This window comes from Haliaeetus albicilla, chromosome 14 (assembly GCF_947461875.1).
Source record: "Haliaeetus albicilla chromosome 14, bHalAlb1.1, whole genome shotgun sequence".
Classification (NCBI taxonomy): Eukaryota; Metazoa; Chordata; class Aves; order Accipitriformes; family Accipitridae; genus Haliaeetus; species Haliaeetus albicilla.
In genome coordinates, this window is record NC_091496.1 from 12,273,063 (window position 1) to 12,296,582 (window position 23,520).

The 23,520-nt window shown below is 36.4% G+C and overlaps 1 protein-coding gene across 4 annotated transcripts in view; it reads right to left on the reverse strand.

Annotated features, from left to right (window-relative positions):
• Positions 1 to 23,520, reverse strand: part of GNAI1 (G protein subunit alpha i1) — a 38,472-nt gene that overhangs the window by 10,788 nt on the left and 4,164 nt on the right. For all 4 annotated transcript variants that reach the window (XM_069801724.1, XM_069801722.1, XM_069801721.1 and 1 more), the window contains 4 exons: positions 7,166 to 7,208; positions 6,947 to 7,088; positions 2,105 to 2,262; positions 179 to 307 (listed from right to left, as the gene is read on the reverse strand). In XM_069801724.1, the coding sequence (XP_069657825.1) occupies positions 179 to 307; positions 2,105 to 2,262; positions 6,947 to 7,088; positions 7,166 to 7,208 (472 nt within the window). The remainder of the gene's footprint in view (positions 1 to 178; positions 308 to 2,104; positions 2,263 to 6,946; positions 7,089 to 7,165; positions 7,209 to 23,520) is intronic.

The window sequence follows — 23,520 nt, forward strand, 5'->3', positions numbered from 1 at the left end:
ATCCCTTCAGAAAACTAAGCCAAGCATGAGAAATTTTTTTCATGAAAAAGGGGGGAGGGGAGGGGCAAATCAAAGTTGTCATTAGACAAATTTGTTAAATTACATCATTGAAAGTTCATCTTCTAGAACTTTACAGAAACCATAACAGAGAGATGCACACACAGCATGATTTACATACTTAAAATGAAGATCTTTGAAAGTAAAGTGAGTTTCCACTATTCCTGTAGTTTTCACTCTAGTCCTGAGAACATCCTGTTGCGTTGGAATGTAGCTGGTTTGTGCTATCCTGTCCAAGTCATTCAAGTAACTGAAGGTAAAAATAAATACTGCTTTCAGTTATTCATAAAACAGTAGCAAGACAATGACAAAAATTTACAAAAGAAGTTCTAGGTCTATTCTTTATATTGTGCTTGACTTATTTTATAAAATAGCTTTCTCTGAGAAGACAAAAAGCAAGACACATTATTCCCCTCAATTTTCCAAGTTTTTTTGAAATAAGCTTTATAGAGACACAAAGATATTTCATCCTAGAAGAAAGAAAACTTATGCAATTGACTCCACTACAAAGAATTCTTCTTTTGAAATCCCCAAATGCAAACATGGTTCCACGTACACCAATGTTATTAGCACTAACTAGAAGAACACCTTCATCTTCGTAACCTACTGAACTACAAGTTACTTTGAACTATAACCAAAGCCCCAAATTACCCTGGATTTGATAATAGGTATGAAAAGAACAACTCAGTGTTTTGGTCAGAATTAATGAGTTTAAGAAAATGCTTGATACATAACAATTAACTTTATATTGAGATTTCTAATTGCACACATATTTTACAATAGTATAATTTCATTGCCAGAATTCTTGCAATGCAGGCCAAGGAGCCCAATATTTCTAAAAACCATACAAATCTTATTTGTGCTTTTCCCATAGTAAATAGGGAAGGCATTATGTTCTTTTTTTAGTGTAACCAGAAGCAAGCAATTTTAAGGATACAATTGTATGGCTAGAAGAACAGTTTTCTTATGAAACTGGAGCAGAGGTATCTAAAAGAACAAAATAGAACAGAGGAGGCTACCAGAGGAAAGCAAGTGATCCTTCAAATTAAGTGTCCATTTTGAAGAAAGTTTATACAAGTGCTGTCTCTCAAGTCAAGAGATCTGTCACCCTGAGCTCAACTTGTTGCCATCTACTCTCAGTACCCTTAGAACAACTTCAGCAAATATGTAACAATCATGCTGGAAGTATCAGTGTTCTTTTGATACAATTTCATCACATTTCTATTCATTCAGCATGCCTATAATTACATTACTCCAGCTGTTGTCTTCTCACAGTTACCTTACCCGCATGTTGTTTATTTGTGTACAGTTACTCTGAAGAAGTACCTTATTTTAATGAAAGTGAAAAACACCTTCAAACGCTACCAATTAATTCAGAATGACAGAGCTTTAAAATATTGCCCTATAAGGCCAGTATCACTGCTATGCCATTCTTTACCACATTACCTCTCCCACAATGGACTCTTTCCTGTGACTGACTTCCATTACTTCCTGCCATCACATCTTATTTCTCACACCCTTGATTCCTTACTATTTTTTTAATGAAGTACCCTAGCATAGAAGGCACATCCTGATTGTTACCTTTGCTCAACACATTTCTAAGAGAGACCGTTAATTAAGAAAGAAAATACAGCAATGCTGAATCATAAGAGAAACTCTATTATGAACATGAAAGTAGTATCCTTAGTAATACAGATCCACATCACGTAATCAAGTTTCCTAGACATGTTCAGATACTGAACAGATACTTGAGTCATGTTTTTTTAATAAAAATGCTATTAAAGCACCTTAAAGCATTTTTGTCTTCCTCAAGAGGAAGAAACAACTGGTCAGAACATGACTCCAATTCATAATTATACCACACCTCTTCCTTTCCAACCTTGAAGCCTAGAGCTGGAGCATTTTGACCCAAGGAGACAATATCTTTTTCCAGATACTTCTAAATTTTCCATCTGCATAGGAGCAGAATTCCTCAAAAGATGAGACTTCCCTTATATTCTTTTAGCTACTACTTACAAGACAATCTTGTTTGTCACACAGTACTTACTAGGCAGCAGAGTCATTAAGCTGGTATTCTCTAGATCTGTTGAAACAAGCTTGAACTCCACTGTCTTTCCACAGTCTCTTGATAACTCCAGCAAGCTCTGCAGTCATAAATCCTTCTTCTGCTGCTCCAGCTAACACAAAGAGTTGACGAGCATCATCCTTTAGGATGTAAACAGAAAGTGGAGACACAAATATTGAGAAATACAACAGAGGAATTAGCACCTAAGAACTATATTCAGCACATAAGTTACTTTCTTAACCTGGTAAACACAAATGTAACCAAACAGAAAAATGTGAAGAAAAACAATTGGGTTTAGTGTTCTGCACAAGATATTAATTCCCACATTTTTCAATAACAGAAGACTACCAGTAAACGAAATTTCTCATTAGCTGATGAAACTTCTTCTGGTCTGTTTATAACTTGAACTAAGCTTCTAAACAGAAGCAGTAACATATTTTGTACTCAAGTCTCAAGTTAACCTTATTTGGTTATCAAAACCCACAAACTGAATAGAATGGTTACAATGCATACTAGAACCTTCAGAAATGCAGATGTATATTGATTGACTGAAGAAAAACACATTAATCACTTAAGCTTCAAAAAGCATTTTTGTTTGAAAGTGACAAATGATCATTTCTTCCCAAATCATGCATCAGGAAATAGAAAAATACTTTCCAGATAAATCAGTTACAAATATCCATTACCTTAATTATTCTACAGAGACCAAGTTTTCTTGGTAACGTGATATCAAGCAAACATTAAGATTTTTAAGAGAGAAAATGCTAGATTTTAAGACTATATATAATGACTGCCTTTGAGAGTCAGCCTAATGGAGTACAGGATGTTGGTCCACCAGTCTCCTTTAACAGAATTTGACCAGCTGGCTACCTTCATCCAATTTTGACTGAGGAAAGAAACCTAAAAATGTTAGACCTGTAAGGCATTGGAAAAAGCAGATAGCAGCTGGGTAGAGGAAAGAGATCCACATTAGTACTCTCCTGTGGGTAGCTGCTTGACCTTGGTTATTAGCTATATGTGATCTAATGCCATGATATGTCAGTGAGAAAAATCAGCATACTTGTGGCTTGTAACTACTACCCACAGTGTGTACTGTTTGTCCAATAATTAAAAGAAAGAGAACAGATGATACTGGACAGGAGGAAGGAGAAAAGAGAGACTTAGGCATATCAGCTGGGAACTGAAAGTATTTCAAGAGAGAGAAGGATTAAAAAAAAGCAACATATAAAGTTATTCTCACAAAACAGTAAGTGAAGATACAGATGCAAATCTGTAGAAAAAAACAGATCTGTCATCTTTGCTGTTCAAACAATAAGCTGTGAAAAAAACCCAAGGTCAGGATAAGCACAGAAAGTAGTGATTGTTCTAAAGATATTGTCCTCTGTAGACTTAAATAATCAAAGATTATGACAGCTAACAGAAAAATTGTTTACAGATGGATTGAGTAATACTGATATTCACAGCTTGAAAACAAAAAGCGTGCAAGTTCAGTCAACTCAAGGCAAGCTTGAAGAGATTTATATATATCTATATGTATACATATGTAGTTATACATATGAACAACAGGTATCCGATATGTAGTTCAAAAAGACTTTTGTAAGCTAGAGTAGTGACAAATCTAAAAATGAACATTTATCAAACAAATTAACAGAATGCTGACTACTATACATGCACAGGACAAAGTGTGGACAACTAATAAAAATTCAATGGATTGCACTAATAATTACATAAAAAACCCAGAGCAGTAAAGATCAAAGGGTTGAATAGTCAGATCTCACAGACTGTAGTTTAAGCTATATGTCTGCATAAAAGAAATCTGAATGACAATTCTGGTCTTGAATATTGTTTGTGTATGCAAATGCCAAGGACCTACAACTCATAAAAGCAGATCTTGAAGAGCAGCCAAGACACATGGTGTAAACAGCTTAGAAACTAACCATCAATTCTGTCATGAATGATTACACCATTTTATACCTAACATATTCTGACTTTCAAACATACAAAATTTACTCTGTTTCAAACAGCTCTAATCTCTACATGGTCTAAAATGAGGGGGAAAGGGAGGTGGAACAAGAGAATCAATTTCAGCTTTTTAAAAGCCTAAATGTTAAAATAAAAAGTGGTCTCTGTTTCCTCTATACTTCCTCTTCTAAGGATAGCAAGTACTACAGACACCCCAAGTGAGGTAGTATGCAATGATCAAGTCCTATTTTCATTATTAACCAATGCTAGATACTTTCCTTTACTTATACTGGAATGGGGCAGCTTCCTCTCTAGGTGTCACTATTTTTATACCAGATTTCATAAATGAGATAATGTAAAGAAACTAATTTAACCATCTCTCTAGCTAATTACAGTAAATCTCACATTCAGAAAGTGGTCCACAGTCCTTTAAGGCACATTCACTAAATGTCTCTCGAAACACAGTTTCTACTTTAGTACTGAAACATCCTGTAGGACAAAGGAAGATACACCAGTCTTGAGACTGACCATTACTGAGGCTGCTGGCATAATCTGTGCTCCCTTGATTCAAGAGCTTTAAAAAAGAAAACATTCAACTCACTGCTTTACCATTAGTCTTATGACAGAAATAAGAGTATATGATTTTCCAAACAAACTTATCCCATTTAGAGTAAAACCCTCAGAAATTCCCCTCAGAAATTTAAGGAAAAGAGTCTGAATGCAACAGTTTTCATCAGGAGTTACAATTTTGAGCTTTTTCTGAAAAATGACAAAATTACAATGAAATAGAATAAAATTTAAAAAGCTATACTGTAATAAGCAAGGAGCAACCACACTTTTTTTTTTTTTAAGTGAGACTCATGTATAACACAAGCTCTGAATTCCTTTCTTCATTTCTGACTTCACAATTGGCAAAAATCTAGTACTGACATTCCATAGCAATGTTGCTCTGAAAAAAAGAATCTGGACCACCAAGACCTGCCTAAGTGCAAAGGGATGGACAACTGTATTAAGATTATCCCTGACAAAAGTTTGCCTCATCATTTATATAGCTCTCGGAAGTCAAGCAACTCAGATGACTTCAAATTGATATCATATGTAAAACAGCCCTCAAAATCATCTTGTTAGTCATTTTATCTGCTAACACCTAAATTTACTCCTCCTCCGTTTTCTCTTACTATGTATGTAGTAACATGAGTCTACCATCTGCCTCTTTCCAACTTTAACTGCCAGACTCCAGAGAGGACTCCACTGCACAAATACTGAACTAACATGCGGTAAGATACTGTTGCTGCCCTGGAAAACTTTGGTCTTAAGGGAAGACAACAGCAAACATAAGAACAAATGTAGAGAGGAATAATCAATGAAAACAAAGCTTTTACTAGTTATGTTTACAATTGAAGAGGTTCAGGTAGAATTAACATAGGTACATAAAATAACAATTATCAAAGAGCAAAATGAAAATCAGCTAATAATTCACAACTGCCAGTCAGATTTAGACTTCAGATACAACTTTATGACCCACTTTACATGATCTTATGAATGTTTGTCTTCCTTATGACAATCATACATAATGCATTTCACAAAGTCAATGAAGGTATACTAATATTTATAAATTGCTTTTTAAGCAATCAGTAAGATCTTAAACACAAGACTGTCATGAATGAAGAATTTACATACCGTTTCTTATTTTTCAAGACCCTCCTCTCCTGCCAAACTGTAATTCAACCTTAACATGACAGAAAGAACTTAACCATAACAAAATATCCCCCTGACTACCTTACAAACTTATTTCAATACATGAACAGCAAAAAAATTTCCTCCATCTTTCCTGTAAGACAGACATAATGTGGCTAGTTCCTGCTTCAGAAACTGTACTCATGAGCATTCCATATTCTGACACTGATTTCTATGGAAAGAAAATAAAAGCACACATCCCGAACTAAGTTTCGATCCTATTCAGACTAACAACTTCGGTGATCAATTTCATCACTGCAACTGAAAACAAAGCAAAAACACTTAAGCTAAGCATGGAGAGATTCAGGGCATCTAACCTCCTGACCAGATACGGATGTAATCAGGGTCATCACAGGTAAGAGTATAGGGTTAGGACTGGAGAAACAATAAGCCAAAAGAATCAATTCTGCAGACCAGCTTCAATAGGTGGAATGGCAAATAGACCCATCAGGGGTTTGTATGCGAGACATTAGATGAAATGAGATGGAAAAGGTGTGGAAAAGCCTAGAAAAAGGTCTCCTATTTCTTGGGAAAAATCCTTAATCCATGTGGTATCATGAAAAAATGGGATACCAGCAACAGGGCTATGGCATGTCTCTGAGTAAAATAAAGTCCTCCACACTGGAAATCAGTATGAAATAGGATCAAGCTCAGAGGCTGGAAGTGTTTTAGGCACCACTGTGCCTATGACCTAATAGAGAAGTGCAGACAGTAGCTAGATGCCTACCTATTTAAGCTGTGTTTTTTAAGGAACACAAAGATGTCTAACTTAAATGACTTATAGAACATAACAGCCCACAAGTCCATACAAATAAAAAGACATGACTGCATAGTTTAATGCTTTTCAAAAACTCCCTAAGACTCAGATGTTTGGCACTCCAAATTTAGATAGAATTTGGAGAATTGTATCTAAGTCAAATAGTTGTTATGAATCAACCCAGCGCTGATTGCTCTGTAGGTCACTTTGCCATGCAACAACCAGTGCTGTTTAGTTTTCAATCAACCTTTTTATGCTACAAAGATTTCTGGATATCAAGAGGGTTTTTTCAGGAAATAATAACAGACAAAAATTGAAAATGAATGGATATTTCAGCTGTATATCTGTGTGTGTACTTCAATACTCACAGCCCTGGTTGGATCACCAAAGTCTATCTTCAACCTCCCCATTGCTCTAATGATAGCAATAATGGACTGAATGGTGTTACTGTAGACAACAGCTTTGTACTGTTTACATTCTTCTTCTGAATAACCAGCTTCATGGATAATCCTACAGAAGGAAAAAAAAAAATTCAGTATTCAAAGAAACACAATAATTTCTCTATTGTAGTATTAGACCATACTTACTTCATTTGTTTGACAATTGTGCTTTTCCCTGATTCACCAGCTCCTGAAAAATAAATGTGTGAATATTCATTAGAGTAGACTTTTATTAATCTTTGAAACTACATTTAGTTTCTACACTTCAAATACCTAACCAATATAAAAACCTTCAATAGTTAAAAGTACATTTGTTACAAACTGATTTTTAGTATCAAAATGCAAGTGTCTTGAGCTGGAATTTTCAAAATCAAGACATTTTAAGAACAAATCATTCAGCTCTAAAAAGTCTTTGCTTTTCTTTTTACAGAAGTGAGCATAATCTTTACACAGTCTGCTGGTGTTTCTAATGCAAACAGATGATCAGTTGTTCAACTTCAAAGGGGTCTTAAGTTCAATTCCTCTAACTGCCTTTTAATCAACATCTAACCTAAAACCTCCTTTATAAGTTCTTCACACCGTATTAATGGTCTTCAGTGTTGCAAATGAACATCTTCAAACTCTTCAAGGTTCTAGCCCTTGTAACAATTTGTTGCCCCTTGCAAGAATAAACTAACACTAACATAGTCAGACTACTTGTTGGATTGCATGAAGTTTGCCAGACATGCTGACACCATTCTCAGTGCTCAACAAATTAAAAAAAAAAACAAAAACAAAAACAAAACCCACACAACATTAAAATACAAAGCTTACAAAAACAATTCATATGTCTGTCAGCAAGACAGGGGGAAAAAAAAAATTACAGTTTTTGCTGTCTCAACAACCTTAATTTACTTTACCTCCACTTTCTTTAGTCTGCTTATTTCTCTGAAAAAATTATGGAACTCTTAGAGTTGTGACCTAATCCCTTTAAACAGCATGCTCCCAGTTTGTCTCTGACTTGCGCTGAATTATCGCTCTTACAATTCCTCTTTCTCAATATGGTTTTGCAGAAGTGAATATAACCTTCACACAGTCTGCAGGTGTTTCTAATGCAAACAGATCACCAGTTGTCCAATTCCAATACAACCAAAGAAAACTCTCTTCTTTAGAGGTCACTGTGACCACAGGAAGCCACTGATAAAGACTGTATTTATTCATCTTCAAAAAAGGGCAAGAAGGGGGATCTGAGGCATTATGAGACAGTCAGCCTCACCCTGATCCTCAGACTAACTATATAGCAAATACTTCTAGAAGTCATTTCCAGGCACATGAATGAAAAGAAGGTGACTGGGAATTGCCATCACAGATTTACAAAGTGCAAACTGTGCCTAAATTGATAACTTTTCATGAGGAAACAGCTGGTTTGGGGCTTGAAGGACACCAATGGATGTCATTTACTTTGACTTTAATAAGACTTCCAATGCCACCTCCCATAGCATCCTTGTACCAAACTGGATAAATATCAACCTCAGTATATCTGAAAATCTGCCTAGACAGCCAGACTTAAAGGCTTGTGGTCAACAGTTTAAAATCTAACTGGAAGCCAGTTAGAAGAGGCAATCTTCAGCAGATGATACTGGGCTAATACAGTTTAACATCTTCATCAATGACCTGAAAGCCAGGATGGAATGCACCCACATCACATCTGCAGACGACATCAGCCTAGCAGGCCAGGAAGTGGTCACGATGCTATTCAGAGGGTCCTCAACAAGCCAGAGGACTGAGCTGACAGGAATCTCATGACAGTGAACAGAGACAAGTGTGAAGCCCTGCAAGCAGCACAGAATAACCCATGCAACAACAGAGACTTGGGACTAATGGGTTCGGGAACAACCTTGCAGAAAGCAACTGTGGGAATCAACAACCTGAAGAGTCAGTAGCAGGCCTCTGTGGCAATGAAGGTCAACCACATACCAGGCTGCTGCACTGGGTCTGGCTGGGATGGAAATAACTTTCTTCACTGCAGCCTATATGGTGCTGTGCTTTGGATTTGTGGCTAAACCAGTGTTGATAACACGCTAGCGTTTCTGCTAGTGCTGAAAAGTGCATGCACAGCATCAAGGCTTTTTCTCTTTTCCACCCTGACCCCACCCCTAGCAAGTAGGCCGGGGGTGGGCAAGACACTGAGAAGGGACATAGCCAGGACAACTGACCCAAGTTGACCAAAGGGACATTCCATACCACATGATGCCATGTTCAGCAGTAAAAGCTCATGGAAGGAAGAAGGAAAGGTGGACATTTGTGGTTAAGTTGCTTGTCTTAACCTTTGTTTGTCATAATCTTGGGAAGGATGGTTATGGTGAAGGGCCTAAAGAACAAGTTTTATGAGGAGCAGCTGAGGGAACTGGGTTTGTTTACCTGGAGAAAAGGAGGCTGAGGGGAGACCTTATCACTGTCTACAAATACCTGAAAAGAGGTTGTAGCAAGGTGGGTGCCAGTCTCTTCTCCCAGGTAACAAGCAATAGGACAAGAGGAAACATCCTCAAGTTGCACCAGGGGAGGTTTAAATTGGATACAAGGAAAAAATTGTTGACTGAAAAGTGTTGTCAAGCATTGGAACAGGCTGCCGGGGAATTGGTTGAGTTATCATCCCTGGAGGTATTTAAAAGATGTGTAGATGTGGCACTTAGGGACAGGGTTTCATGGTGGACTTGGCAGTGTTAGGTTAACAGTTGTACTCAATGATCTTAAGGGCCTTTTCCAACCTAAATGATTCTGTGATTCTTCCCACAGAATGATTATGTATGCTGAGGCCCTGCCTTCCAGGAAGTGGCCAAACATCTGCCTCCCAATGGAAAGCAGGGAATTAATTCTTCTTTTTGCTTTGCTTGTGTGTGCAACCTTTTGCTTTCCCTATTAACATGTCATTATCTTGATCCACAAGTCTTCTCACCTTCCTTCTATTTTCCTCTTTATCCCGAGGGAGAGGAGAGTGATCAAGCAGCTGTGTGAGTGTTTGGGTTGACCCCGGCCAACAGCTACCATGGCTGCACTGGCAAAACTGCAGTAAACAGGTCAAAAGAACCTGCTATTCCCCAGCAGTCAGCATTCATGATGCTGTCTCCAAGTACTGCATTCTGTTTCCACCCTCAGCACCCAATAACTGAGATACTGATAAATGAGACAAAAAAAAAAAAGGGTCACTTAGTTGATTAGGGGGCTGGTGCACATGGCATACAAAGAAAAACTACACAGAATTGGGCTTTTTAATCCTGGAAAGACTACCAGTGCGCAGGGGCAGGAGGGTTGCAGGGGTGGGGGTGGCAGTGAGGTGGGGTGTGTGTCTAATTGCTATCCTCTCCATAAAACCCACCTAAATACAGCTGAAGACAGAAGCAAACTTCTCAGAGGTACACAACAAAAAGATGTGAGGCAATCAAGAAGCTGCAGTACAGACAGTTTCAGAGAGATATAAAGGGCGGAAGGGAACCTATCCCCATGGAATAGGTTAAGCACTGGAACTAATTGCACATAGAGGAAGTAGAAACGCAGCCTTGGAAATCTTCAAGATTCAACTGGACAAGGCTCTGAGCAACCTTCTCTATTTTGATGTTAGCCTGGCTTTGAGCCAAGGGTTGAGCTAGATGACCTCTAGAGGTTTCTTCCAACTTAAAATATTATTTGACGCTAGTCTAACAGTATATTTCTACACTTTGACTACTGTATAGCGATGCCTTTGGGATATTTCTCCTATTAAACCAAATATGTAGCTTCATGACAGGCTCAAGCCAATTTAAGACTGGCTGCCAAAAGTTGTCCCACCTCCTCCCCAGCATTGCTGCTGATGTGGCTAGACTTCCCTTCCTCCAACACACAGCAGAATAAGTGTTAACTGCAACAGGAGCTAGTGTCCTGCAGAATTAAGTAGCCAAGGAATAGAGCAGGCCTGTCAACATCAATCTAAGATTGCTTAATGCCATCTTTAGCTAATATCCAAGTAAAAGACTTATTTTTTATAAAACTTGAAGTCTTCTTCAATAGTTCTCAGACTCTGAGCTGCCATGGAATTTCAGCATAAGTATATTAATATAAACAGAAAACAGAGACACCAGTACAAAAGTCATTTGTTATTGTGACACCTGATGCATTTATAAACCAAATTAACACTTAAACTGTAAATACGTAATTATGCACTTGAGCACAAACAGGTGACAAAAGTTTAAAGATTAGCTTTATTAATAAAATTTCTATAATTTGCTTTGGGCTAATATTTTCCTTCAAACAATCTGAATAAAGTATAAACCCCTGCATTCAACAGCAACTTTGAAGATATTAAGAAATATTACTACAGCATTTAACTTACATAACCTTGTGAAATGCTCTTTCTGTCAAATATTCACCACATTTGACTAACCAAGTAGGTCAGTGTCAGGGCTAGTCACAGTATCAAAATGTAATTATTTTGTAATACATTTTCTACTCAGTTTTTCCCAAGTCAGATATGCAAGTTTTTCTATGGTGTTAGAATTCACATGTATCAAATACCTAGAATTCTCATAAAAGCCTTCTCAGTAACATAACCATAAACACTCATAATACATATGAAAAAAAATTAAGTCATCATTTATTACAGAGTACCTAACACCAACAGTGAGTTCCTGGAACATGCATTCCTCTCTTCTATTTAATGGAAAATAGAAACAGTTGTATTTGGTTTGCGTTTTTTCTTTAACTGCGTGCTAAAATGCCTGCAGCTTGCCTAATAACCTTTGCAAAGTATGTAAGGAAATTACACCTTACTGTCCCATAATGAAGGGAGATTCATTGGTTTTGCACTCCTGAATGCAGAGCTTAGCCAGGTTTTCTGATGGATGCATTTTTAAAATTTCCTCCTTTATCTCAGTGTGAATAAGTTGTCCACACAACAAAATGAGAAGTAACTCTGTTTTAGAACGTTTTAGACAGGAGCAAGCAGTATTAAATATTTCATGTGACAGCTGCATATAAAATGTCAGAGCTAGCTATACTGTCACAAACAACCCCTACCCAGATTTAGACAGACTTGATTGTATGTTCCTCAATCATCTAGTAAAGGATGCTATTTATTGCCTGCTAAAGCGTGATACTTGATTTCAGCTTCACTACTGCCAATAATTTGAACAGACAGTCTTATTGGCTCAGTTACTATTTACGTAAGCATAAAAAATATTAATAAAAAGACATGACGGTTCTGCTCAGACTAGAAAAACAGCAGTGTATCAGTTCCGAATTTGAGAGACTCGTGAGCATTTTTTGTCTGCTTAGTTTTAAATGAAAGTCTAAGCTAACTGCTTGGTCATCACTTTGACAAAAGAAAGTTTTAAAAACTGATGAGTATTTTCATCTCCCTTGCACACTTTGTGTCCTTCATGCACTACTCGCATTTAAAAAAAAAGAGGGCAATACATGCTATGAAAATCCAATTTAAAGCACAGAATTTTAAAACTTTTATTCACCTAGTTCGGTAGGAATGTAACTTCAAAGTCTAACACTCTTATTACACCTGCTTGCCAAAAAGCAGGTAGATCCTTATGCTTCATTATGTAGACTGACAAAGTGTGGTAGCAAAGCATGTCCAACTTAATCGGCACAATTTAACACAGGGAACAGCAGAACCACATTTTCCCCCACAGATTCTACTGTAACTGAAGAGTTTTCTGCCTTCAAAGTTTAGTAATCAGGCTCTACCTTCACACATCAATACTTCCACAGCTAGTATTGCTGCTATCCAAAGCAGTCATTTACCTGGATCCAGCATGAGTTGTGATAGCACTTGGTGAATTCATACCTAGCACATAAACCCAGGCCTATACTAGCCCTATCATACCATCCATGGCACAGTCAATCTGAAGCTCAGCTAAATAAGAGGGACTACATTTGTATTATAATTATTCTTTTCAACTTTGGAAATAGAGCAAAAAAATCAAAGCATCTTCATGCTCAAAAAACCAACCAAAAAGACATTTAACAGATCAACCGCACATATAGTACTCTGAAGGAACAGAGTAGGGCTAGCAAAGCTCAAATAAATTTAAGAAACAGCTGAAGCAATATTTTATTCTCCAAGCTGCTATTTGGCCAGTTATACAAGAACTTACTGAAAAATAATAAGGCAGACTAGTTTGGACTCAATGATCTTAAGGGTTTTTTCCAACCTAAATTATTCTATGATTCTATGACTCACTACTATGAAATTGTAGCAAACATTTTAGACAGATTTAATATTCTTTTACTTTCCAAATGGAGCAGGTCTGTATTCAAAAAGAATTGAAATAAGTATTTTATCATTTGATTAAAAATAACAGGTCAGCAAAAATGTTACTTTAAACTACTCATAGTGTCTCATGATTTATTATCCCACACACTGCCTACATAGCAAGCGTTCCAGAACTACAAATTTCTGGAACAAATGTTTTATGCACCCAAGCACAGAAACTGCTATTTGTAAGTGCTGAGATCTTAATAGTAACATTTCTAACTTGTGAAGCATTTACTAACTGTTTACTGAAGAAACTAATCAAATACCAAAATAAAGAGCAATGCAAACTTCCAAGTTCACAGTATCCCTTTTTGGGGGAAACCAACTGTCAAGTACAACAATTCCTAATAGCACAAATATACTCCTTGCAACACTAACACAGAAAAAATTGTATATATATTTTTTTCTTTTTTTTTTGGGGGGGGGGGGGGAAACCAACACCTAGATTAAGAGAAGAATTAGATAAAAACTGAAGAGTAGAACAGGGCTGGTTTTGAAGCACCAACTAAGTTGGACAAAGGAACAGAACGCACAGACAAGTAGAATAGTCTTGTACGTTGCCAGAAGTTCAAGTATGGACAAGAGTAATTAATATAAAACTTTCAGTAGATGCTTGTCAGCTTTGCAGACTGTAAAACAGGAGACTTGCACCAGATTAACTTAAACATAGACACATAAGTGAAATTTAAAATAAAACACATTGACTCAAATTGTTGGATTCACCTACTGTAAAGTGCACTCCCCACAACTCTCCTATCCAGTGTTCTGTCAGATGTTAGTATTTCACAGTAGAAGGGGCAAGATGAATGTGCCTGTTCCTCAGCTGTCACTAGTCACAGCACAAACTAAATGCCCAGTGATTTCCACTGTTTCTGCTATAGGGCCAGTAATCTCTTACAAAAGCACACGGCAAGCAGATAGCTTGGAAGTATAATCTCTCAAATTTATCCCCTCATGACCCATTACCAGACATGAGACTTAAATCAGAATTCAAGCTGCTAATCATTGTTACTATATTCAAAATACATCAATGCTAGCACAAGAAACACACAGTGGATACTTGTTGCTACAGATCTACTAGACAGGTTGACCACTAAATTAAACATTCTCTCACACCAGCACCCACACCGCTCTATCTCCTTGCAAAATTTCTTTTTTGTCTTCTGTTCCCACTCCCCCTTTTTGAAACCACCTAGCAGTTACACTTCTTATCTATCACCATCTTGTATTCTTCTAATTCTGAGACAGCTGCTGCCACTGACAGAGTTTACGTCCCTTTTCCCCTTCCCAACTGTTTTCATAGAGTCAACTGAAGGTTGGCAGTACTCATTACTTAAAGGGGCATTAGTCTGTGAATTTCCATAGCTACTGGAATTTGAATGTGCCAGGAAACTTTGAATGAGTTAAGAAAGAAGCTGTGTGAATAACATCTGGAAGAAAATATTTCAGTAACTTAGCCATGTAGTAATAGAGTGTGAATCCCAGATTACATCACTGGTTGAAACCACAGGACTGACAGATTCTAAAATTGTGACACTGACTCAGATAAAAGATCTGATATAATCTCAAGGTTTCAGTAGCTGCATGCTGGCTTAGTTCTACAGAAGAAACACCATTTAAACCTGTAAGCCACTGTCACTTTTGTAAATTCCGTAACAAATCAAGAATTAATTACAACTAATTATTTCTTTCCTAGGTCTTCAGTATTGCTCTTAGAAGATGTTTAAAATCAATAGTATGCAACAAAATAGTAAATATATTATATATAAAGCATCATTTAAGAAAACTTAATATAAAACATTATCTCAAGAAATGCATATTAACTCACACTAGCATCCAATGTGTCTATTCAGGTCTAGACCTCCAATAAACGGCTTTAAATTTCTCAGATACCTAGGCTATTACTATAGTAAACACATCAGCAAGTGACAAAGACTGTATTAATTAGTTTGGTACTGAAACAACAAAGAAAAAAGTATGGTTTTATATTTAGTATAACCTCTGGAACTCAATGAATTCTAAAAAAATAAAGCTTATGGTGAAACGAGCACACACTCCATTTTGTAAACCTTAAGGTAACTTTCATTCACATCTTTTTAAGGTTTTATGAAATCTTTTCGCTTAGAATTTGATGCATGTGACAAACAGACACCTTAGTAGAATTTTTTTTGGTGCAATTTTATGTACAACACAAATGCATGCAGCTTTCGAATACAAATTATATCTAGCTCTTCAAAAATGTTCTTATATTTATATTCCTCAACTGTTTCAAATTACTGGCTGTACAGCTACTGCTATATAGTAGGAACCCTTTTATCGTTATATGCATCACTTCTAGCATAATCATATTGTGGACTCATTGTTTCACTATAAAGGAGAACAATACAATCCAAATTGTCATATTTCAGAAAGAAGATGTATCTGTTGAGAATATACAAGAGATGTCTTAAAAAACAGTATCATTGCCTTCTAGAGGGACAATGCCATTGCACTTTAAAATCTCTGAAGCATTTTCTTCAATTAAGATATAGGCACAGCTTCCTTTGTGTGAGGTGCCAAACCCAGCAGGACTGTGACAAGCTGAGACTCAAACGTTTGGAAATAAACCTCTTATGCCAGAAATCAAATAAGGGAATGAATGCACATTTAGAGATGAAAACCACATAGTAATCATGCTTGCTGCCTGACAACTATATGCCACATCACCAGTGGCTAAGAAAGTTTGCGGCTCCAGGTCTAACATGTCAATGCTGACAGCAGCTTGGTAAGATTATCAGTTGACTACTTAAATGTATCAAAGGCCAGCCCCCATACTACTATCCTCTAAAAGACTTGGGAATTTCCTCAAAATCCAAAGTCCAGAAACTTGTTAGTGTTTCTAATGGAACTTCACTAATAGCAAATAACTGATCTTCTCTTCAAAATCAAGATAAGATTTAAATTTGTTACTTAAAAAAAAAAAAAAATCAGTGGTTATCTTCTTCCATACATAGTAGCATGCTTAGAAACAATCACTACATAATTTGAAATCATGGTATGAAAAAAACATGATTAAAGACCTTCTAGAACATGAGTTTGAGTGGATATTGTATATGACCACACTACATGAGATAAACGCTGAGTGCTCCAACAGAAAGAACCACCTCCTTTGCTCTTACAATGTTTACCAAGAAAGTTACTGTCAATTTCTGCCAACAGAGTACAGCATGCCTCATCCAGACCTCCACATATAGATCTAATAAACCTTTAGAAATCCAGAGTGCCCTGACATTTTTCTTGACAGTGTGGTTGGCCTTCGTGGCCTTTTACTGTTCACTGAGCTATAAATACGGTGTGGAAAGATGGTAGGTTCAGTGACTGAGATACCAGAGAGACCTTCTGCTACTCAGCAGACTATCATTAATCACAATCAAAGACACTTTACAAAAGATTCCCCACTGCAACAGAGGCATACTTTATGCAGGTTATTCTGGTGGAGAGATACAACAAAAGAACTTGGAATTCACAGCACATTTTCGTCTCAGGCTCCAGTGCAATTCAGAACAACACTACTGTTTTATTCTCTCCAATTGTGACAGATCTGACTGTCCCTGCTACCTCATATTACCATGTAACTGTACAAAGAGTTAGGAAAATCAGCAAAGTGTGTGCATTCCTATCAAAACAGGAAAAATATCTCTCATGTAAAACTCAACTGATTTTATTCAAAGCTCTACTTGTCATGTAACACCAAGGTATTATTATAAATGGGTACTGTCAAAGTTTAGTATAACTGCATTTGCCCTTGCATAAAAGTTAGCCCATTATTGTAAAAGAAGTGCAATAAACTTCAGTTCACATAAATGCTCAGTCTCCATCCACACCTAAGTGTTTTTTTATCTTGTAGCTCAGGGACTAAGATCCACAAAAATAAGGAGAATAAGTATATTAACAGTTGACCTAAATTCACTACAAAAAGGTCTCCACCTCCACCAAAAAAATTGTAAGGACTTACACAGTGACACAGATTAAAATGTTAAATGAAAAGATCTAGCTATCCAGACTGATCTTTTTCAAAAGCAAATGTTTTCAGAACACTTACTTGTATTTGAACCAGGAAAGAAAATTCATGTGTATACTCAACCGTATTCTTCCGTTACACGCACATGCATTTTCCACACAAAGCTACCTAAAGGTAGATTATTATTTGTAGTTAACAGTACTAAACCAACAATCTGACTTTTTTTTGTTGTTCAAACACTTTGTATTTAACTGGTCTCAAATTAAACTGAGGAAGCTTTGAAGCATGTAAAAATTTCAACCCAATAGGCCCAGAAGGCAGGACTAAGATAGATACCTATGTAAATAGCAGCTTGTTAGGCCTCAAACAAGTATGTTGTCAAAGCCCGATCCAATCTAACCCCAAAAGGTCGTATGTTCCAGAACAGCAGACAGAGAAAATAACCTAAGCAGTCTCTCATCTAGGAATTAAATGAGAACCTTTGCTAGCAAACACTGAGGCACTAAAGCATATTAGAAAGAATCCCTGTCAATGTCTTTAAGAGCTTTAGAAAGCATATAATGGTTTTGCTAAGAGTTTACTGGATTTATTAAGGATCAGTAACTGAATCTGCATACAGCTGAGAAATCCACTTTCAAAACACTTCAAGAAATATTTAATGCATCAAGAATACAGACAACACTTAAATGAGACTTAGCAGCTTATTTTCAGTCCATCCTTGTACAGTAGTATATCACTGGTAGATTCTGAAATCAATGAGCACTCAAAATAACATTCGATTAAATAAAATCTATAAATATTCAAGACAATTGTCTTGTTTACTCCAAATTTTGTTATTGCCAGACATTTATCTCCAGTCATAGCAAATTTTAGAATTGCATTCCAATACTACATTCCCACTGTTTAATATTAGTACAACTTTAGTGTTTTAACTGGAGACTAATGTCTCCATTCTCCTCTCTACTGTTTGGACACTGAGCTGGCAGTTACACGTCTTGTCCACTACCATCTTGCGTTCTTCACAAAGTGCTAGACAAAAGAGGATTCTTCCTAGTCAAGCCTACGACCTGTAAGTTAGGATAGCATAAGGAAACATAGGTCAGAAAGACACTCCTTGGACTTGGAATGAAGACAAACTCCTACCTCCATTTTCCAATAAAGTGCCATAATCAGCACACTCCTTGAGAAAGACTGGCACCATCTCCTATTCCAGCAATGAAGTTTTAAAATAAGTGGGTTTTGAATAGAGTTTAACATGTCTACCAACTGGAACTTGCAGCTGAACACAATTTCACCTTATTCCTAATCCAATACTACAGTAAACGGTGACATAGAAATGCAGAAATTGAAAGAATCCTATTCTGTACCCATATTCCCCTCCACACACTGCTATGCATTTCCAGTACTCCATTTGCATAAAGTGTGTATCTCTGCTTCTCATCATGCTTTTATTCAGGTCCTCACCAGACCATTATGAAATACCAGTCAAATTGACCACTCTACCAGCAAACTAAGTCCAAACAGGACAGCCAATTTGCTATTATTAAACCAGCACAAAACAGAATTAAGCATTTAAAAGTGCCAGGGAGAAGGCAAAACCATTCAGCCAGATGCTGCAAGAGCACTCTCCTTTTTAGCAACACAGAGCTTCTAGAATGGCTCGACTGCTTATTAGACAACATGCACTGCTTATTTCCAGCATTCCCATACGGATTTAGAAAGTAGGCAAGAACATCTTGAGTTTTACTGAAAACTAACAGCCCCCCCCCCCGATTCAGAACCTCCTTACAATCATGATGGGTAACAACTCATATTATGAGCCAAACAACTACAACAGCTTCATCCATGTAAAAATCCAACATATAGTTATATGCAAGAAATTATTTTTTCAACTTTGCAAAGGGAAGATAGGATACAGGCAGACATTTGATTTCAATAGTATTTTCATTTCAAGAAACAGACCATATTAAATTCTAGAAGATATTAAGAACTATAAACCTGCTTCACAGCTTCAGCAGGAATTTTCATTACAGTACATTGATTTCCTCTTTAAAAGCAATCTGTTTAGAGCAATTATTGTAAAGACTTCTGTCCATTCTGGTTGCCTAGATACTGTTATATTTCACTAAAGATTTAATCAGGTACCTTTTCTAAGTATATTATGCACTTCAAATGCAATACCACATTTCTAGGAAGCATATATGAAAAAGTAATGAGGTACAGTTTATTTCATAAATTGAAGTACTGTATATTCGAATGGTGTTGATTTCTTTAAATAAGTAGCTTTACAAAAAGTATTTTCTAATTTCAATATCAATTTAGATAGGTACATATAATATTGCAGTTTACATGCATCTCTAAATATAAATACATAGCATCCATATTAACATATATATCAACACCACTACTTGATTTATTAAGTTGATACTTAAACATACATGAAATTGTGTTATTCAGAGCTTCAATGACCTTTCAATTACCAAAGGCTGGAAAGCAATTTATTGCCTATCGTACGTTTAAAAACAAATCTCTTATTTAAAGAATTGGTTCTTAAATGCTCTATGTCAATTACCCCCATCAGTTGAGATCCTGAAAGAATGGTATCAAGACAAATTTTTAAAAATTACACAGAAATATGGTTTTCAAGGAAGGGGCTAGCCATCAATTAAACCAAAATGAAACAGAAAGTCAAAATTTGACCTGAACAGATAACATACTTTCAAATCAAAGAATAACGCATATGGGTATCTGTGACACCAGATGATTTTTAGGCCATTTTGCTGTGACAGCATAAAGAGATACATGATACTTTACCTACTGTTACTTATTCAAACCATAGATAATTCCAGATTTTGAAGCTGGCTCCACAGCTTTGCAAATTCCAAGGGCAAAGCCATGATGAGGGGAAACACCTACCAAATCCCCAACTCTTACCACTTCTTAAAGCTACACCATGAAAGGGTTATGAACAGTCACAAACATGGGTAATTAGTCTATGACATCGTATCATTCCTTCATTTCCCACCCTGATTCTCATTAAGAAATCTTAGTTTGTCTTGTCGACTCCTACTTAATGGACAAGGAAAACAAAATATGTTTAGCATTAAGAAGAGAGGAGTTCAAATCTTTTATTGCAAAAGCATACATTCCCAGTATATAAAAGCGTCTCAGCAAAAAGTTTATTTTTGTCTTAATCATCTAATAAATTTCAGTGTCTTAATTATCCTTCTGCTCAGAAAAGTCACTAAGTTGTGCCACTTCAAAAACTCTTCATTTTTCTGAATAGTGCACTTAAAACTTCTTGCTCTCACAAGTTCAAAGTTCTGATTTTTCCAACTGCTCTCTATATACCTTACCAACTTAAATATTGTTTGGATACAGAATCTCTCAGGTAAAGCCAAGTAAGTTCCATTTACAGGATAACAAAACAGTAGTTTACATACACAAAGCCTGAGGTAACAGTAGGACACTGAGCAAATGAGGGCAATAAATAGAACAGCTGACCTCAGTAAAACTGGACAATGACTAAGACTCAACCAAGTTTTCATCAATACAGGTTCACCTATACATATCTTGGAAAAAACTTTTAATAGCTAATTATCAAGTCAGTTCAGATCTTTATTTCAGCATTTCCATGGCAGAAAAACTTCATACTTAACAGAACATCTTAAATATCTCTTTTTCTACTTCCAATTTTCTACCTTGACATTTGCCAGATAGCGATTACAGGAAACGCTGCAGACATCCATCAAGCTCAGCAGCAAAACTGACTTCAGAATTTCATGCCCTCTGAAGCCAGACTCATGGCTTGGTTTCAAAATATGTAGCCATACTTTAGGATGTGCCAACTACTCAATTCTTCCTTCTCAGAGGACCAAAACAACTAAAGGGTAAAATGTGGCAGCAAAAGAACAATCCACTTTGCAATATGATTATATAAATCACCACAGCCTAACTATAGCACAAAGCCCAAGTTCAAGTTGTGCCAACACAACTATGCAAGGAGCTATACTGCAAACTTCAGTTCTGAAGTGAATTAAAAATAACTTCACAAAAGGAGGTTAGCTTAAATGCATGATCATTTCAGTAATATAATCTATAGGACTGAAGTAAACTGTCATACCAGCACAATGATGATACAATACTGTGCTGCCACAAAAAGTAGCAAGAAACTGATTAAGTCAGTGTATTACAGAACTTATGTGTAGTCCTGAAACACCACTGATGCTAGGAGTGAATGGCTTACCAAAAAGTACCTTACCAGAGCTTTTTTGGTCTCTAATTCAAGAGGGGGGGGGGAACAAAACAAAACAAAGCAGCATTACATTGTTTTTAAAACACAACTTCAAGGAAAATCTTTTTTTAAGCTTAAAATGTTTTCTAACTCTTAAAATAAAATATAAGAAAAAAACTTAATGCCTGATGCCAAAGATAAGTTAAAGTAATTTTTATATAACCATAACTACACTTTGTAATCGAGAGACAAAAAAGCAAAGTCACTTTTACCGGTATCATGACATGGTACAAAATGTACAGTTTCTCTTTAGCCCATTCTAAAACAACATGTTCTGAAGTAAATTTTCTCCTAAGAATGTTAAAGAATAAAAATCATGATATAAACATAAATGGTGATTTTAGAAAGAAACTTCCAAAAGGAAGATTTAAAATAATAATGCAACAGATGACCTGAAATCACTACAGATAACTTGTATTGTAGTGAAGAAGTCTATACACACATTAAAGACCAATATTATGATGTAGATTATTACACCAACATTCAAATATAAAGATACAAGCATAAAAGAACCCAAACTGCAATTATACAATCACAACCATAACTGAATGGCTGTGTTTTCTGTACATCCATGAGCCTCCTTTCACAAAAGCAAGGGAGATTACTACACTATGGGAATCTAGCAATTTTGACTTTGTTCTTTTAAAGTATTGTTATATTTAGTACAAAGGCTTGAGGATTTAATTTACTTAACTATACAGTCGGATATAAAAGTCCACATAAATAACATCCTGATTGCCAAAGTCCAACTTAAAATGCAAGAGAGCTCCTAGTTCAGAATTCCTGCTAAATCTAAGCAGACAGGCAGAAAGTCAGGGCTGGTGGTGGGAAGGGAGCAGAGGCAGACAGACAAGACCAACAAGCAAAAAAAAAAACCCCAATCAAACCCACCCAAACATTAAACACTTCTTTTAGGTATCACAAAACAGCTTTTAAATAAGAGGTGAGCTTTGTAAATATCTATATAGTTGTCTCTAAAGGTGATACAGGAAATGGTTTGTCAGAAATGTTTTAGACTAGGCTGGCATAACAAAGATGAGGTCAACATCTCTGAAACATGCAATGCTTGTTTGTGAGAACAAGGCTTTTTTGACAGCTCCCATAAATTCAAGCTTCTAAAGTCATTTTTATTTGCAAATGTGGAGAAAGACAGTACTCTGGAGGAAAGGCAAGAGAAGTAATAGTACAAACAGCATATATATATATATATTTTTTTTTTTAGTCCAATGTGCAGTCAGGTCTGGAAGAAGTCAGGTATTTCCAAGGACTGCAAGGATCATGCTGTTGAACAGATGAATGTGCAGTGGGAGTCAGTTGACTGAGCAGACAGAAAGATGCAGGTCTGTAACAAAAGAAAAGCAAGGAAAAATAGATGCCCGAGATGTGAAGATTTAGAAGAACAACTGAATAGAATTGTTCTAGTTACTGCCTTAAGGAACAGGAAGAACTGCAATGAAAAAGATTAAGAGCAGTACTCTGTCTTAAATTAAAAAGCAGGTATCTTCAAGATTGCGACATGCCAATGTTCCAGTACAAATCACAAGGATCTATTCAGGAATAGAAAAGTAGTTCTGTTGGTCATGAGTATAAACGTATCCACTGAACTGAAATCCACAAATGTGATTATCTAGAAAAAAGACAGATAATTACAGTTGTCAAATATATCGTCTGTGGCCTCCTGGATCCCAGGATCCACTCCTAAAGGATGTTTAGGACCTATCTATTGCCTTTTTAATTCAAGACACCAAGAACTTTAACACTGAATTTGCTATATGAGGTGAAGAATGTGATAATTCACAACACAAAGTGCTAATAATCCTATAAACTCATGCTGCTGGTTTGAATGTATTCATAAAACCTGATGAGTTAACCTCATACCAGAAGGTTTTCTACTAAATGAGGTACTGCCTGTTCTCCTGCAGTTGGCA